At 28.9% G+C, this 17,601-nt stretch overlaps 3 protein-coding genes across 5 annotated transcripts; 1 reads left to right on the top strand and 2 right to left on the bottom strand.

Annotated features, from left to right (window-relative positions):
- Positions 1-3,074: 3,074 nt before the first annotated feature.
- On the bottom strand, positions 3,075-9,999 carry LOC145189662 (ETS translocation variant 1-like). Of its 3 annotated transcripts, none has more exons than XM_080066310.2 (8): positions 9,876-9,999; positions 6,471-6,585; positions 6,283-6,330; positions 5,997-6,077; positions 5,613-5,868; positions 5,025-5,314; positions 4,636-4,710; positions 3,075-4,514 (listed from the first exon to the last, which is right to left on the bottom strand). In XM_080066310.2, the coding sequence occupies exons 1-8, from the start codon at positions 9,924-9,926 to the stop codon at positions 3,991-3,993; spliced, it is 1,440 nt and encodes a 479-aa protein (XP_079922436.2). In that variant the 5' UTR covers positions 9,927-9,999; the 3' UTR covers positions 3,075-3,990. The 3 variants fall into 3 exon arrangements, with proteins under 3 accessions (XP_079922436.2, XP_079922434.2, XP_079922435.2); XM_080066308.2 differs by having other exon boundaries at positions 3,077-4,514; positions 5,013-5,314; XM_080066309.2 differs by lacking the exon at positions 9,876-9,999 and adding an exon at positions 6,765-7,053 and having other exon boundaries at positions 3,078-4,514; positions 5,013-5,314.
- A 190-nt stretch (positions 10,000-10,189) lies between these two features.
- On the bottom strand, positions 10,190-13,278 carry LOC145189667 (10 kDa heat shock protein, mitochondrial-like). The gene is made up of 5 exons (XM_080066313.2): positions 13,155-13,278; positions 10,898-10,963; positions 10,726-10,818; positions 10,526-10,615; positions 10,190-10,407 (listed from the first exon to the last, which is right to left on the bottom strand). Exons 1-5 carry the CDS (start codon positions 13,155-13,157, stop codon positions 10,357-10,359), a joined length of 303 nt encoding a protein of 100 aa, XP_079922439.2. The 5' UTR covers positions 13,158-13,278; the 3' UTR covers positions 10,190-10,356.
- Positions 13,279-13,292: 14 nt separating this feature from the next.
- On the top strand, positions 13,293-16,455 carry LOC145189655 (60 kDa heat shock protein, mitochondrial-like). The gene is made up of 7 exons (XM_080066299.2): positions 13,293-13,585; positions 13,828-14,032; positions 14,265-14,517; positions 14,644-15,185; positions 15,323-15,565; positions 15,644-15,907; positions 16,019-16,455. The coding sequence occupies exons 2-7, from the start codon at positions 13,835-13,837 to the stop codon at positions 16,259-16,261; spliced, it is 1,743 nt and encodes a 580-aa protein (XP_079922425.2). The 5' UTR covers positions 13,293-13,585; positions 13,828-13,834; the 3' UTR covers positions 16,262-16,455.
- The last annotated feature ends 1,146 nt before the right edge of the window (positions 16,456-17,601 follow it).

Below are 17,601 nucleotides of genomic sequence, written 5' to 3'. Positions count from 1 at the left end.
AAAAACAAAATTTGACAAGTTAATAAAAAAAACAACACCATTTTGTTGGTTGTGTAAACATTACATCCAGAAAATCTTGCATCGATCGCTTCTCTCGGTTTTAGCCGCGATAACTTGTTTCTAAAGTTTGAATTCCTATGTAAGGAAATAATAAATTTTATCAGAAACTTAATTTAAAAATGACAAATTAGTAGGCTAATCTTAGTGAATATGATCGTCCTTTATTAGTAAATAGGGTAGTTGGAGACTGTTGATTTGACCTTAAGAAAAGAGGCTGATAACCAAATAACATAGGTGTGCTACTTATCAACTCTGCTTATTATTTATAATCTTCGTTGGATGATCAGTAAACGCATATATAAAAAATTTGCTTGCTAAACTTTTTTAAAGCATCAATTGCTTAAACAGTGTTTTAAAAAAGTTAAACCTTTAAAAAAATCCCACCCTTAACTTGGCTTTCGAATGTTTGTGACTGAAATTGGTATTATTATTATTCAGAAACCATGATGAATTTTTAAGTAGTTTTAACACTTTGATTCTACTAGTTGCTTCCATTTAGGTACGTCACTGGATGAACAAACATTTAAATGGGGGAAAAAATATAATGTTAATGTCAAAAATATAAACACATTTCATGTCTTCGTTTATTTTCAGTTGATTTGAAAAGAAGAATTATACCTTAAATTTCTTAATGAATTAAAAAAAATAATTTCAAAAAACATGGTCAAAAGCTATTATTGAAGGAAGAAACGACCCAATGTTTCAAACTGTAAATCTAGTTGTACAAAAAAAGATTCTTTTAAAACAATATCGAAGAAATCTATAAGTTAATTTTTTTTGATAATTTCTTTTTTAGTCACTTATTCCTTTACATGTCCGTTTCTCGTATCTATTTAAAAGACCCTTTAAAAACTTTGATTAGAAGAAAAATATTTTTAGAATGCTATAAAAAATTTTATAGTATTCAATTCATCGTATTTTAATTGAGAGATAGTATTAACAATAGTCTTGCTATGGAAACTTTTTAAAAAGTTGAAATTTGCGGCAAAATTTTTTTTCACGCAAAATTTAACTTTTTTTGCAACAAGATTTAGCACTAATTTGGATTCTTGCACTAGTTTGGAATCTTTTAAAACTTGCTGAGGTCATAAACACTTGTTTTGTGCGGAATTTTTCCAGAATTTATTAGGCTTACAGATAATTAGATCTTCTTAACATTTTTTCGGTAAAACTAAACGGACTCAGGAATTAATTTTATTGCACGAGCAATTTAATGACGCAATTTTATAACGTTTGTTATTAAATGTAATGCATGTTAAAAAATTTTTGTTACAGGATGTAATGCACGTATCAATGTTAGCTACAAGATGTAATGCACATATTACAAGATTTATTTCAAAAAAAAAAAATTTTTGTTACAAGATGTAATGCACGTAGTAATGCTCGTTACAAGATGTTCGGACTTTAAGAGCTTCATTTTACTTTACATTAAATTTAACAAAAATTAAATAAATTTATGAAAATTTCTTCTTTAAACTTTCTCGTTAAAAGAAGAAAGTGAAAAAAAAAAGGTGTAAATATTACTATACATAATATTTACATTGAATTTAGGAACTAGTAAATTTTAATAAGGTTTACTTGTAATAAAAAGGTTTTTGCAGTAGAAACTTAACTGTGTTAAATTTCACAATTGTGCGGTAGAACAATTTTTATAGACATCGTTTTTTGTTAAAAAAAATACAACAAAAAACGCTAGCAGATATTTTTTCTAAAACCAACAGTATAAATGCTATTGTTGTATATAGATAAACAAATCAAATAGTTGATCATTCGCCATAAGTTTATTTCAACTTAAATAGTACATTTTTGTAAATTCCAACTCTCAATAAATTTTGACAAATTTTCAACTCATTGATTCAATAAAAGTTTTTTGATGAAATCGGTGTTTGAATGACACGTCGGTGTTTTATTTAAACGACACTGAACTTTTATAAGGTTTTACTTTTAACAGTTTTTTAATTGTAAACTATGAAAATATACAAAATCTGGTCAAAGTCCCGTATTTAAGAAAACTAACAAATTTAGGTCGATCAGCAAACAGGTCATCATTTAGCTTATTGAGTTAAACGAATTACGTTATATTAGTTAAAAGATATCTGAACTCATTTAAACTCACGTTTATAATGTCTGCAAAACAAATTTAACTCATTTGGGAATTAAACTCACGTTTATAACGTCTACAAAACAAATTTAACTCATTTGAGAATTAAAGGTAAAAACTATAATGAAATCGGTTTTTGCTAAAAGAGTGCAAATCAATTAATGTCAAAGTTTGGTAAATCAATCTGTTCGTATGAAAGTTTTAATAAAAACCACTTTCCAGCAAATTATTCCTAACAAATGTGAAAGTGTCTAATAACTGGTGTGAAAGCGTTTAACAACCAGCAGAAGAGAAAAAAATTTAAGCTATCCAAAAAAAAAGACATGCACTCTTTTGAGAAAAAAAAAGACGTATACCCTTTTGAGAAAAACGAATTTAATTTGCGGGTGTTTAATTCAATAAAATGTTGATCACATAAAAATATTTTAAAAAATAAATAAATACAATTAAACTTAGTAAATTTATCCCGTTTAAATCGGCTGAAGTACGTAAAATGTTCAAACAGTTTTAATTCAAAACTTCTTTTAATTCAAAACTTCTTTTCAGCCTAAAACTTCTTTTCAGATCTAAACTGCCGTAAAATCCTTGCAAGCGTAACTAACGAAATACTTGTAACGGTAAGTAACGGAATATTTTTCTCTTCATTTTGATCTAAAATTGTATAAAGTACCAAGTGTTGGGTTATAGAACTCGGTGAAGCATGTATTTTGACATAACTCTCATTTAAACAGTGGGCGCTTATTCGAGGTTTATGGTGAATGCAAAGCAACATTCTTTGATACTTTCTACAACTTTTACCCCGCTTAATTTTTCCCACTAAAATTTAACGGAATATATTTGTTATTAGAATCATATATAAAGTTTTTAAACAAACAAAAAGAAAAACGTGTTTTAATTAGTATAATCACTAAAGTAATAGACTTAATACAAGTATATCTAAAGCTGTAATAATTTGCAGTATTTGGATATATATAACATTTACATGCACACACACACATTCACGCATATATACATGCCGCACAAACATACACAATATGAATATATGTATATTTTTTTTGTATAATATAAGTTACATACATAGAAATTATTTATAGTTAGTGCATAATTTATTTTGATTTTAATAATATTTATAGTACATTATAAATAACAGTAATAAATTATAACAATTATAATACATTGTAAGAATACATAAATAATATATAAATTTACATTTTTATAGAACATTTCATTTTAACTAAAAATATTTATCGATGAAATCTTGATCGTTAAAATAGATAAAAACTGAACGAATGAAAGAAAAATTTTATGAACAAAAAATTTAAAAACACGCGGTTTCTATTTTGAGGAAAAGTCTTATCAAAAAGAAAAAAAAATAAGAAAGTACTCTAAAAGACCGAACAAGAAAAGAAAAAGCATTTTAAAATGTAAATAAAAAGCAAACATATGGCGTTATGTTGAACGGCGGGGAATTGCCAGCAGTCACGTCTTGCTGAGCGTTAAACCTCGAATAGAGAGGATGCATGAACTAATTTAAGTCATTAGTTAAGATGGTTACATAGTAATCCATTTTATTTTAAATAGGTGCGTCTTGCTTGTTAAGTCAGCACGTATTTCTATGTCGTAACACTTCAAAGTCAAACTTTGTTCTGTTATTTAGTTACCAAACTCAATGTTTACATTTGCCCAGACGTTCTTCTTACAAAGAAAATTAAAGTTTTTGCTTCATTGTTTATAAGTGAATGATTCGGTGTGTCGACAAATTTGTTTCCCGTCTTGCACGCCAACGTAAACACAAACGAAACAGGGAGTTTTAACAAAGAAAGATTTTTTTAAAAGTTCAAACCTTCGTTAGATTTATTCCAGTAATCAATATTAAAAGGTAGCCTTGTATGCGTCGTGTTTACATATGCAGGTAAAGGATAATGCTCAGTCTCGGTATGTAACAGCCGGTGATTTGTGAGTTTATCCGGCTGACTGCATTGCGGTTTTAACAAAGGCCGGATGCCATCTGGAAATGCTAAATTAAACAAAGCTTCAGGATTACATACAAATCTATATACGTATCTTTCACCGGATACTTTTTGCATGATTCCTTTCTCGTAATAATAACGAAGGGAGCGACTCAGCTTGTCGTAGTTCATAGCAGGGCGATTTTTTTGCATTCCCCAACGCCGTGCAACTTCCTCAGGATCGTTTAGCTTGAATTCTAGACCACGACCATTCCAACATATAAATTGTTGGCAATCATCTTCAGAAAGCAAAGCAACCAGAAACTGCCATAGTTGTAGAGTCCCACGTCTTTGATACGGACGGCGAGAGCTTGCCTCATAACGACTAAAGGGATTTTCCCTTTCTATTACAAAATAAAGATTTCTGCTAACTAATAAGCTACCTTTTTCAAAGTATATTTGTCGCACTTATAAAAATCCATTTAAAATTATTAAAGCATAAATTATAATAGCAACAAGATTTACCGAGACGATTATGTTTCTGTTTTTTACTTAACGTGCGATGTCGATAAAATTCAGCTCCATTCTTCAGTCCTGAGTCTATTAAAAGATAAATTTTTGTTAATGAATTATTACTATAAATTTTAATGCAAAAAAAAAAAACGCTCTGACTAAAAAACAAAAACTTTTTTCAGAAAGTCTAATTGGTTTCATAATTTACCCTAAAAAATGAAGATTGAAATAATTTTTGTTCTCAAAAAAGATTTAAAAACTTTCAAGTATCATCCTTAAGGTAAACTTCTAAAATTTGTAAAGAAGAAAGACTTAGACAATTAAAAAAAAAAAATTTAATCAAAATGATTTTAAAAAAAATAATGATAATAATAAAGTAATTCATATACCAGATTCTTTACCGAGTAAATCGCGAGTTTCTTGTACTTCTTTCTTTACGTAATTTAACGGAGTTTGGGGAGAATTAGGCAATTCGAAGCCCAACTGCATAGAATTGGCGTGCACATTATCGCTGTTTTTTATTGGTTGCGTAAAGTCAGATGATGAAGGGCTTGTTTGTTCACCAGAAAGTTTGAAGTCCGTTTTCTTAGATTGGTTTGATAGTTGATGGTGATGAATAGGTGGACAAAGAAACTCGTTTTCATGATCAAGTGCTGGGGCAGATTTTAAGCTACGTAATGGGCTAGAATTCCTTAAAAATATATACATATATAAAAACAGATATGTATGCGTATTTGCGCGTTTATATGTGCGTCTACAAAGTAATTTATCTTTGTTAAACCACAGTTACCAACTTTTTAGCATAGATTTTATTCCTAGTATATAAATAAAATAAAGATAATGTAAATATAAAAATTTGAAATAAACATAAATAAAATACTGGTGCAACAACAACAGCTGCCACCAAAAAAAGAATAACTTCACTTTAAATTATTTATGATAATTTCATAATAATTTATTTTTAAATTATTTCCATTGCTTGTAACTACCTCGGATATACAGGAGATCTTGGACTAAATTCATATTGTATGCTGCCACATGGGGAAGGAGCTTGGTAGTTATCATTGTTTCTATTTCCTAGCATTTCGTGAGGAGATAAAGAAGGCTGCAAATTTGACGCATTCGGTACCTGTAGAATATTCAAATTTGGCATTTGATTGGAGGAATCGTTTATCATGCAGCAGGGTGTTTGATAATTATTTTTATAATCTTCGTCTTCAATTTTTATTTGTATTGGTCCGTAGCCTAAGTATAAGAGGCAAATCAACTTGCGATAGCAGTTATGATAACAGAAGGTGCAAATTGCAATAACTAAACTACAAAATCATAAGATTCAATGAAGATTCAGCCGAAATTACATCTAAGAAAGTTACCCGTTAACATTGTCTGTTTACAGTTTTCTTTTCTTGTAAATGAAAATTCGGGAACAAATTGATCTTCTTTAGCGGAATGGGCTACAAAAAATTGAAACATAATTATATTCGCAATATAAAAATAACTAAAAACTTTAAAAGATATTTTAAGATAAATAACTTTATATAAATATATATATATATATATATATATATATATATATATATATATATATATATATATATATATATATATATATATATATATATATATATATATATATATATATATATATATATTAAAAACCTGCTCTCATCCAATGTTCTTGCATCTGAGATAGATCTTGAAACAAATCTAAAATGTTAAAGTTTGGTATATATTTTTAGTTTTAATCCCGAAGAAAAAAATAAAAATAAATGTTTATTGATTGATGACCCATAAACTGAATTTAAAGTGTGTAAAATTTTTTAAGTTCTGTTTAAAAAATAGGATACCTTGAGTATCATATAAAAAAGATTTTTCTTCATTTTGATATAGCGTTTCTTTGTCATTGTGGAAGTATTTCTTTTGAGCTGATCTGTCACCGAGGGTTACAGACGATAATGGTTCCTAAAAGTAGCACACACAAATTATAAATAATGGTTTACAAGAATCTTTTCTAAAAACCATTTATCGATAAGCAATGGATACAAAAATTTCTTAAAGAGAAAGCGATATAATAAGAAAAGACTCCTCACTAAAAATTATGTAAAACATAATAAATCATAATGGCTGAATGGCTGAAGTACCTCAAAAAAAATATATGGCACTTCTTGATCTTCGTCCTTGTACATTTCAATTTTTAAATGACCGATCACCTTAAAGATTTAAGTCTCTTTCTTATGGAAACCATGAATTTTTTTTATATTTTTTGTTTTGAATAACTCTTGTGTTAGAAAATCTTTTTCACGCTATATATATTTTTTCTTTTTAATGTCGAGATTTTAATGCAGGTGTTCTTCTCACCTATTCGTATGTTCATATGAAAAATACACATACACACATACGATTGCTATTTCTCTTTTATCTGCTTTATTTCTTATGAGAATAAATAGCTTATCTTTTTCAAGAATTAAGATATTTATATGAAGATATTTATATGAAGCTTTTTGAATTGTTTTTATTATTATGGCTTTTAAATTATAATGATAGTAATAGTGATAATAACAACAAACTCATATAATAATAATAATAATAATAATAATAATAATAATAATAATAATAATAATAATAATAATAATAATAATAATAATAATAATAATAATAATAATAATAATAATAATAATAATAATGATAATAATAATAATAATAATAATAATAATAATAATAATAATAATAATAATAATAATAATAATAATAATAATAATAATAATAATAATAATAATGATAATAATAATAATGATGATGATAATAACAATAATAAATAATATTGATAATAGTAATTGATGATGATGATGATGATGATGATGATGATGATGATGATGATGATGATGATGATGATGATGATGATGATGATGATGATGATGATGATGATAAAAATAATAATAACAATTATTGCTTGGTGCTACTCTTGTTGTAATTTATGTTTGGTTGTTGCTATTGTTTTTGGTATTATCTGTTATGCTGCTGCTTTTAATATTGTTGTTATTATTATTGTTATTATTTATTATTATTGTTATTATTGTTACATTATGTATTATGCATAGCTTTCGCAGCTGGTCAATATAGATTATTCAAATATGGATCTTTTCATTTTATTTAAATAATTAGCGATAGCGGTTAACGTTAAATATCTCTCAAAAAAGGGTTTGTTTGGTAACACCTTTTAGGAAATATGAACGGTCATCATATACGTACGGAAGTATATTTCAGTTAAACAGCGAAGTAATCCACATTCCCTCATTGGATTATTGTTTCGAAGAACTCACCCCTTGAGGAGGGTGTAGTTATTACTGTCTGCAAAAATGAATTTGTCTAGTCGAATGATGTACCGCATTCCTACTTATTTTAGCTACTTATTTATTCCCTAAATGAGTTTTTTTTTTTCTCGAAAAAAACAAAAAACAAACAAAAAAACAAAACAAAACAAAAAGAAAAAAAAAAACAGTACTTATACGCCCATAAGTTTTTAGTTTTTATTTTTAATTTTTCAAAATAACTTTTAAAAACAAAAGCACACACGAAGAAGTAAAAAAAATGTAACGTGGGAAGTATCTGTTACTTTGCTGTCGTCTGCAAAAAAATTTATAGATCAGAATCGAAAACTGTTACTTCAACTTCAATCTGTTAGAATCAAATAAAAAAGAGCGAATTTTTGTATTTGGTCTTTTAATGATTTTTGTTATATTTACTGATTCTTATCTTTATTAAATTGAATTCTTTCACACGCTTTTCATTCACTAATGAGTTTTCTTATTTTTTAATTGAAAGAATTAAACTAGAATTGTCTTCTCTGAAAAGCATTTTTGATGTGTACTTTCGGTTTGCCAAGCAGACTTTTACCGGCTCGGTTTAAAATAAACAACTTTAATTTATTTCACGCCAATTTTTTCCTTAAGTAACTAAAATTATTTCTTAGAACATAGTCAGCGCCGCACTAAGCTTTTAAAACGTTTTAGGAAACCTATGTATTTTAAATTTAGAGAGGGAGGGAAAGATATTTTATTCTCGCCATTCTTTTTAAACAACAGGAAATGCATCTACAATAAAATTTTAGAACGTTCTTCCTCTGAAATTCTTTTGTAACACACACACACAAAAAAGTATCGCAGTAGTCACGTGATACTGCAATTGCGTCATATTATACGATGATGTCAGAAAATATTACGCAAATATAATTTTAGGTTTAAAAAAACCATTTGCTGATGATTTTTGCTTTTTTTTACTTTTCTGTTTATTTAACATACGAGTGACCATAACAGTTGTCTCCTTACAGTTACTTAAAATTTTTCAAACTTAATTAAATATACAGAAAAAAAAAAATAATTTTATCAAAACTTTGAATGAAAATGGTAAGAGTTAAAGACAAAATGATTGACGAAAAAAATGCTGTTTTACAGATCTTCGCAATTTGTAGCTGTGAGAACACTTTAAACGTACCTAAAACTAAATTGAACATAAACTAAATATGTGCGAAAGCTGAAAAACAATCAAATTATGATTTTTTTCACCTAGTTCAAGATCCTAACCCATTTACATAAATCAAACGACCAAGAATTAACTGTAAAATTTGTCAACTCGCATATAGAATTCCAAAACGCATTTCAGTTCAAGAGGTTTTTCTGAAGCTACGCTGTAATTAACGCGTGGAGTCAGTCTTACCAAACGACTTTTGAAGCAAAATTTAACTCCTTAGTGAAGTAATTCATTTCAAAAAATTTGCGTTACATACCATAGCGTCACAAGTGACAATAACCACTGATAACTGCTGATAAAATGGACATTTTTACTTACTGAAAGTTTAAAAAACATTTTATTGCCAGCTTCAGATTTTGACTGTTTACTGAGGAACTTAAATATTTAGAATGCATAACCAGGCAAAAAAGTTCCAGGCATAGAAATTTATTTTCAAGCCTTCATTTCACTACTTAAAAAAAACTTAACACCACCTTAGGAAACAGCCGTTTTAAGAGCACCATCCTACATCATAAAAATACGCTCCTCGTCAGCACATCCGTAAGGAGCATGTGACATTGTAACAATTAATAAAAAAAATCCTCAACACAGCGTAACCGGATTTTCGCAAAAAACATGGAGAGGTTTAATCAGTTAACAATCAAAGAAAATGGATGCTGTAACTAATTTTATTTTACATTCACATATGAAAGCCTTAATATTAAGAAATTTAAAAAGAAACTCACGAAAGACGTAGCACAGTATTCAATCTGATCGTTATGACAAAATATAGCCATTGCTTGAGTTGTTTCTGGGCGAGCAATTTTTTTTAAAAAAAAGGATAATTACGGAAAGTCTTTTCCTTTAAAACTTCCTTAAGACGCTCAGTCACGCGAAGCAATTAATGTAAATGCTAATATCCCAGAAAATTAACAGTTCTATATTCTGTTTTTAAACAAGAAATTAACACATATAACGTCAACCTAAGATCGTTAAACCAGCACTCACTAGATGTCAAACAATTCTGACCGAATTAAGTGGAAGAATGAAAACTAGTCTATTGATAATAAAATAAAGATTAGAATTGAATAATAAATTGGCTTTGTTTTGTTCATCTTAGTATAAACTTAGTTTTTCTACACAATCCTCGCGGTAAATGAGCAACCAGCATAAAACGACGCCTTAAGCCTTCAGGGGTTTTTCTTTTCAAAGAATTCTTGAACAACTTTAATTTTCGAATTTCCCTAACAGTTCAGAGTCACGAAAGATAACGTATTCCTAGAAATAAAACGAAGCTACCATCATGAATTAAATATTCCCTTAAACATTTATCCTAATTTAATTATATATATATATATGTAAAAAAAAAAAAAAAAAAAAGTTCAAATGAACAAACCTTATCTCCTAGTTCAACTTTAGTACCACCATACTCAGGTAAAAGGACACTGTCACCTGGTTTGACTGACACAGGAACAATTTTTCCAGTCTGTAACAGGAAAGAGAAAAGAAAATAACTTCATTAGAAAAACAGAAGTAAATTTTAAATGATCTTTTAAAATCAGAACAAAACAGAAGTTCTATTAAAGAGAGTAATACCTGATCCCTTCCCCCTGGTCCCACTGAAATTACAGTAGCTTCATTAACTTTACCGACACTTTTCTCTGGTAACAGAATGCCACCAGTTGATTTCTTTGGGGAAAATATTATCAAAATTAAAAATGCACATTCATTTAAAAAATTAGGAAAAAAGCAAGATATTTTAACATACTGTTTCAGCTACAACTCTTTGTACAATAACCCGATCAAACAAAGGAACCAATTTTCGAAGACCAGCCTAAGAAGCAGTTAAACAACTATTAAGATATTTATTATATTAAAACGAAGAGCAATGTTTGAATTCAGATGCTCAAAATTGAAATATTTACTAAATTTAGTAATGCATAAGAAAATTATATTAACAAAACATATTTATGGTCATAAAACTTAAACTCTTAAAACCTTTTACACAATTCAAAATAAAATTTGACCTAAGTGATTTGTCAAGTCATATTTTTTTGGCTTAAATAGTTGCCTGAAAAAACAAAATTAAAGTACAGTATATAAGAGAGAAGGAACTTGATATCTTAATATCATTTGTATTCTTTCTTATACAAAAATAAAGGAAACAAGTAATTAGGGGCAGATCCAGATGATCCACACACACACACACACACACACACACACACACACACACACACACACACACACACACACACACACACACACACACACAAGGTTAAAATTTTCAAGCTTATTGACTTTAACTGGTAACTCTTTCAAAAGCAGTTATGGTTTTATCAGCTCCACCCTAATTTGTAATTATCTATTGAAGAATAATATCAAAATCTAACCAGTTAAAAAACTGAGTTTTCATCTTTAATTGCTTAAATTACTTTGAAATATAATATAATAAAGTTTGTTTTAACAGACTGAAAGAGAAAGAAACTAATGTTTTTTAATTTTACAACAGCAAGAGTTATTAGATTCATGTAAAATGTAAACTAAGCTAAAACCTTTTTTGATTTGAAAAATGTATTGTTTGATTTTATAAGTTAATCAAACATGTTCCTATTTTTTCAATGAGTATTAAATCTTTAAAATCAAAATTGTAGATAATATCAACAATCACTAAATTTTGCAAAAAACCAACAGGTTTTGCAAAAATTTAGTAATAGTGCAGTTTCTCAAGTATTGAATTGTTATATGGACAAAATAAGTAACAATTTTATAAACTAAAAAAGCAAATCCAAAGAAATCATGTTGGCTAATAGAATTTATTATTCAAAAATGGTATTAACATTTCAAGGTCATAAATGAATTTTAAAAATTTAACATTAACTAAACTACAGAATAACAAATTTATTAGGGCAGTTTGTATATAAGTATGTATATAATTATCATAGCTGAGTAATTAAGTGTTATTTCTGTATTCTTCTGGCAACACAAAGCGATGGAATATTACACATCATGAAACAATTCCCTAGGCATTCATGATCAATGGTCTTAATTGATTGAAAATATATATATGTATTTGAGCTATCAGCTGCTAAAAGGTTGAGTACAATAGGATAAATACATACAGTATAATATAATGCCTATATTTTAATTTACATGTTAAAAGATTAATAAATAATAATAAACACCTGATTTTAAATTATTTAAATTATGTATACATCTTTTTGGGACAACCTCTCTCTCTCTCTCTCTCTCTCTCTCTCTCTCTCTCTCTCTCTCTCTCTCTCTCTCTCTCTCTCTCTCTCTCTCTCTCTCTCTCTCTCTCTCTCTCTCTCTCTCTCTCTCTCTCTCTCTCTCTCTCTCTCTCTCTCTCTCTCTCTCTCTCTCTCTCTCTCTCTCTCTCTCTCTCTCTCTCTCTCTCTCTCTCTCTCTCTCTCTCTCTCTCTATATATATATATATATATATATATATATAAAGCAAATAAAGTGCTTATACATCCTTTACAAAAACTTTTTGAATAAAACTCTGAGATATTTTCAAGTTAGGATTATGCAGGCGATTATCAATCAATAAAGCTACATATTTATCAACTAAAAATTGATAGGAATAACATTGTATGTCCTTTTTTTACTTACATAATTTTATCATTTTGTAAAAAAAAAAAAAAAAAGTTCTTTCATAGATAACTACAATCAGAATTGATTTTTCTTGCAGGACAGAATATGTTTAAGTAACAACTTATTATTCAGGGTTCAAGCTAATAAATTACATTTTTGAGACTCCCCAAAGTGCTCTCAAGATAAAAAGGACTCAGATAATAGTACTAAAACTGCAATAGCATCTTATTAGGTATATCAGAAAAATTTAAGAAAAGAAAATAATCAGACTAAGATTAAAGTTTATACTTTTTCAGTTTTACATGATTATTTATCAGTCTTTTTCAGGAAGCAAACTACAAACAAAATAACAAATTTCTTAAACTTCTTTGTTCTTAAAGAAAACTGAAAGAAGATACAAGTGATTATCTTACCATGGCAGTTTCGGAGAATATTTGTTTAATTATAGTATAGGCCACCACAGACGCTTCAAGAGGTGCAAAAACAACGTTAATTTACCTCTATTAGATTTTGAAGAAATTGCGCAACCGAAATGATGAAAAGAAAAAACCATACTTGAATTTAAAACTATATGTTGAAATCATTTTTTGTGGAAACAAATTTTTTATACATTTTAAACATTCTTATGTGTTTCTAAATTAAAAAAGCATTAAAAAGTTTTAAAATTTAAAGCAAATTTAAGAAAAATTTTAAAATAAAGTTGCTGCTTTGGTCAGTAAATTGTATTTTAGCTCCACGTGAGAAGGTTGAAAGCATGCGCATATACTCGAACATTCTAGATAATATATATATTACATACTAATCAGTTTGCAGTTGCTATCCCTTATTGCTCAAAGTTAATCAGGTATGTAATGGACTTTTTTTCTGTCTGAATCTTATTATTATTATTAAAATTTACTTTTAGCTGAAATAAAATACTTTTAGGACATGCAAGAAAATATTTGATTTGTTAAATGCGTAATGTTACTATTACGAAATAAAAGTACGAAATAAAAATTAAATCAGTACAAATAAATATTTAACAAATAATGTTACTTCTTTACTTAATAGATAATTCTGTATTGCATATATCTTTTGTTGTTTTAGTTCTAAAATGTATTCACTTGCAAAGCTTGTAAGACCAGCAAATCGTGCTGTTAAACTTGTTCCACGATTACCTGGGTCATTATTCAGTACTTCTTCGAGTTTAAGTTCACCTAAAGAAATTAAGACTGGCTCAGAAGCTAGAGCATTATTGTTGAAAGGAGTTGATCTTCTTGCAGATACTGTTGCAGTTACATTGGGACCAAAAGTTAGTCAATTTATAAAATTTATTTACTTAGTTTAAAACAGCAATTTAAAATTACAAATGTACATTTAATAAATTTTGCTTATCTTATTATTTGTCAAAGTCCAAATTTTAAACTTAGTTCAAATTAATTGAATTTATTTTCTGGTGTTTTTTTTTTCTCATAATTTACTGTTAACAAAACAGCAACAAATCAAGTGCCCACGCTTTTCTATTTAGTTGTTAATTTTTCTAGGGAAAAAATGTTCTAATTGAACAATCTTTTGGAGGTCCTAAAATTACAAAAGATGGTGTAACAGTCGCTAAAGCAATTGACCTTCCAGACAAGTATATGAATATGGGAGCAAAGCTTGTTCAAGATGTTGCAAACAATACAAATGAAGAAGCTGGGGATGGAACAACAACTGCAACTGTCCTTGCTCGAGCAATTGCAAAGGGAGGATTTGATGCTGTTTCAAAAGGAGCTAATCCTAACGAAGTACGCAAAGGTAAGCATATATACTATTTTCTAACTGTCTTTTCATATCTTTTTACTTAATCTTTTCAATGTTATATTAAGGCCACATCTCAAACATCTTTAATGTCAAGAAATCTTCTAAAATTACTTTCTACAGGTGTAATGTTAGCCGTTGAAACTGTAACTGCTGGTCTAAAAAAGCTGTCAAAAAAAGTAACTACATCTGAAGAAATAGCACAAGTAGCTACTATATCTGCTAATGGTGACACTTCTGTTGGCAAACTTATCTCTGCTGCTATGGACAAAGTTGGCAAAGATGGTGTAATAACTGTTAAAGATGGCAAAACTGTTAGTGATGAGTTAGAAGTTATTGAAGGAATGAAGTTTGATCGTGGATATATCTCACCATACTTTATCAACACAGCAAAAGGGCAAAAAGTTGAATATCAAAATGCTTTAGTTCTGTTATCACAAGGGAAAATATCAAATGTTCAGGAGATAATACCTGCGCTTGAATTAGCAAACAGTAACAAACGACCTTTAGTGATAGTTGCTGAAGATGTGGATGGAGAAGCCCTAACAGCTCTTGTTCTTAATCGATTAAAAATTGGTTTGCAGGTTGTTGCTGTTAAAGCACCTGGTTTTGGTGATAATCGCAAAAACACATTGAAAGATATTGCTATTTCTACTGGTGCTGAGGTTGTTATTTCTGCCTGCTTTATCAGTTTGCTTTTAAATTTAAAAGAAGAAATTATTGCAGAATTCTTTCCAACATGATTATTAAATGAATCATAACTAGTAATTATTTTGTTAAAGATTTTACAACTTTCTTTTAGGTATTTGGAGATGATCTAGGTTTAAAATTAGAAGAGATTCAATTAAATGATCTAGGAGAGGTTGGTGAGGTTATAGTGACAAAAGATGATACACTATTCATGAAAGGAAAAGGTGATCCGAAAGCTATTGCTCGGCGATCAGAGCAAATATTAGATGAAATTAAAGCCACAAACTCAGATTATGAAAAAGAAAAGTTCCAAGAACGTCTAGCTAAGCTTGTTGGTGGAGTTGCAGTTATTAAGGTATGTCATTAGAAAATTGATTTATTTTTTAAAAAAATCTTGAGCTTGTTTACTAGGATTAAAGTACTATTTTATTAGATTGGTGGCCACAGTGAAGTAGAAGTCAATGAAAAGAAAGATCGTGTAACTGATGCTCTGAATGCAACACGGGCTGCTGCTGAAGAAGGCATTGTTCCTGGTGGTGGTACTGCACTAATTAGATGTGCTCCATTATTAGATAAACTAAATGTACACAATGCTGATCAGAAAGCTGGTGTAGATATTGTTTACTCAGCACTTTTTAAACCTTTAACAACAATAATTTCAAATAGCGGAATCGAAGCTGCAATGATTGTACAAAAGGTATTGAACTTAAACTTTATTAAAATCAGTTTTAAAAAATTTAAAATCAGTTTTTATTTAGTAAAGTTTTGTTATTATTTTATTACAATAATGTATGTTACTTTAACACAGGTTTCTAGCAATGAAAACCAAGAATTTGGTTATGATGCTGCAACTGGTGAGTTTGTAAATTTAATACAAGCAGGAATTATTGACCCAACAAAAGTGGTGCGTATTGCATTGAATGATGCTGCTGGAGTTGCATCACTACTTACAACTACTGAAGCTGTAATAGTTGAACTTCCCAAGGATGACCCACCAATGCCACCTATGGGTGGTGGTGGTATGGGAGGAATGGGAGGAATGGGTTTCTAAAAAATTATTATACTTAGACACTCAGTGACTTAGCGTCAATAAACTTACAAGAGACAGCATTTGGTGTGCTGTGTATCGATCTGCAAGATGGACTTAAAGCTGAAATTGCTTGAGCATTAAAACTTTTTATACACAGCTGTACATGAGAATACCCCAAGAATTAATCATAAAAGAAAAAATCTTGATTTTCCTAATTTTAGTCTTTTTTCTTCAAATTAGTTCACAAAACGTTCAAGTACGTTCAAAGAACGTTGGAAACGTTCTTAGAACGTGCCTGACCGTCTCTAACGTTCTACGAACATTTCTTGAACGTTTTATGTTAACTGGGATGATCTCGGTGATTACTAGAGCTAAAAATTACCCTGTCTGTATATAATATTTAAATGCTAAGTTTGTAAGTTGAAGGATTTGTTCCTTTAACAGCTTTATTTCAAACGAAATTGGTTAAGTTGAAGCTAAATCCGAGGGGCATCTTCACGTGATAACCAAGGTTATAATTATGCGATTGCGTTCCTACTAGTAAAAGAAATAGCATAATCAGGAATTTGTCGATAAACATTCTTTAGTTCACAAGTACATTAGGCTTAACTAAATCGTCTTCATAAGTATAAAGATGTCTTCAATTTACACCTTGAGTCATTAACAGTTCATTTCCTACAATACATTCTTACAATTTACGAAATCTAGAAGAGTAGCAAAATCAAATTTCAATTGTTAAGAAAAAAAACGTCATCATTTTTTTAAAGGTGAATAAGACACTTTTGGTAAATCTGAAGTTGAATTTATAATGCAACAGCAAGAAGATTGGATTAGTCTGTCTTTTCACTCTCAAAAAATCCTACGAAATGCTGATGATGTTTAATGCCCCTTTCTACTTCATCATTTGTAACAGACAGACCTTGGAAAAGAAATCCAATCTTTTTAAAAACGAGCCAACTCTGTCTCCAAAAGACCAGTAAGAGAGATTTTATTTGCGTCTATTTTTTAGAAAACATTCCTCTGCTTCTTTTCCAAGTATCCGAATATAACTGACCTTACCTAAATAGCTTCAAATCACATTCTTCCATAGTCTAACAGATTCGGCTAGCATTTTGTCTGTTTTCTTCGTTATCTTTTTTTTATTTTCTTCACCTTTTAAATTTTTGTTTGAAGATTAGATACAGATGTAAAAAAGTGGTCAATCTTTTCTTCACTTATCAATTATTTTCGTTAGAGTATCTGATACAGCTTCTGAATTGATTGAAATCCTTCAAATACAATGTTACTCATGTTTAATGGAGCTACTTCAAAGCTTTCTTCTCCTTTTCTTTTGGATTTGTTTCCATTCATTCTTTTCATTT

The sequence above is a fragment of the Hydra viridissima genome, unplaced genomic scaffold, assembly GCF_058129835.1.
Source record: "Hydra viridissima isolate aposymbiotic clone 2 unplaced genomic scaffold, HvirCarnegie_v1 scaffold_6, whole genome shotgun sequence".
NCBI lineage: Eukaryota > Metazoa > Cnidaria > Hydrozoa > Anthoathecata > Hydridae > Hydra > Hydra viridissima.
This window is presented reverse-complemented; position numbering and strand designations above follow the sequence as displayed.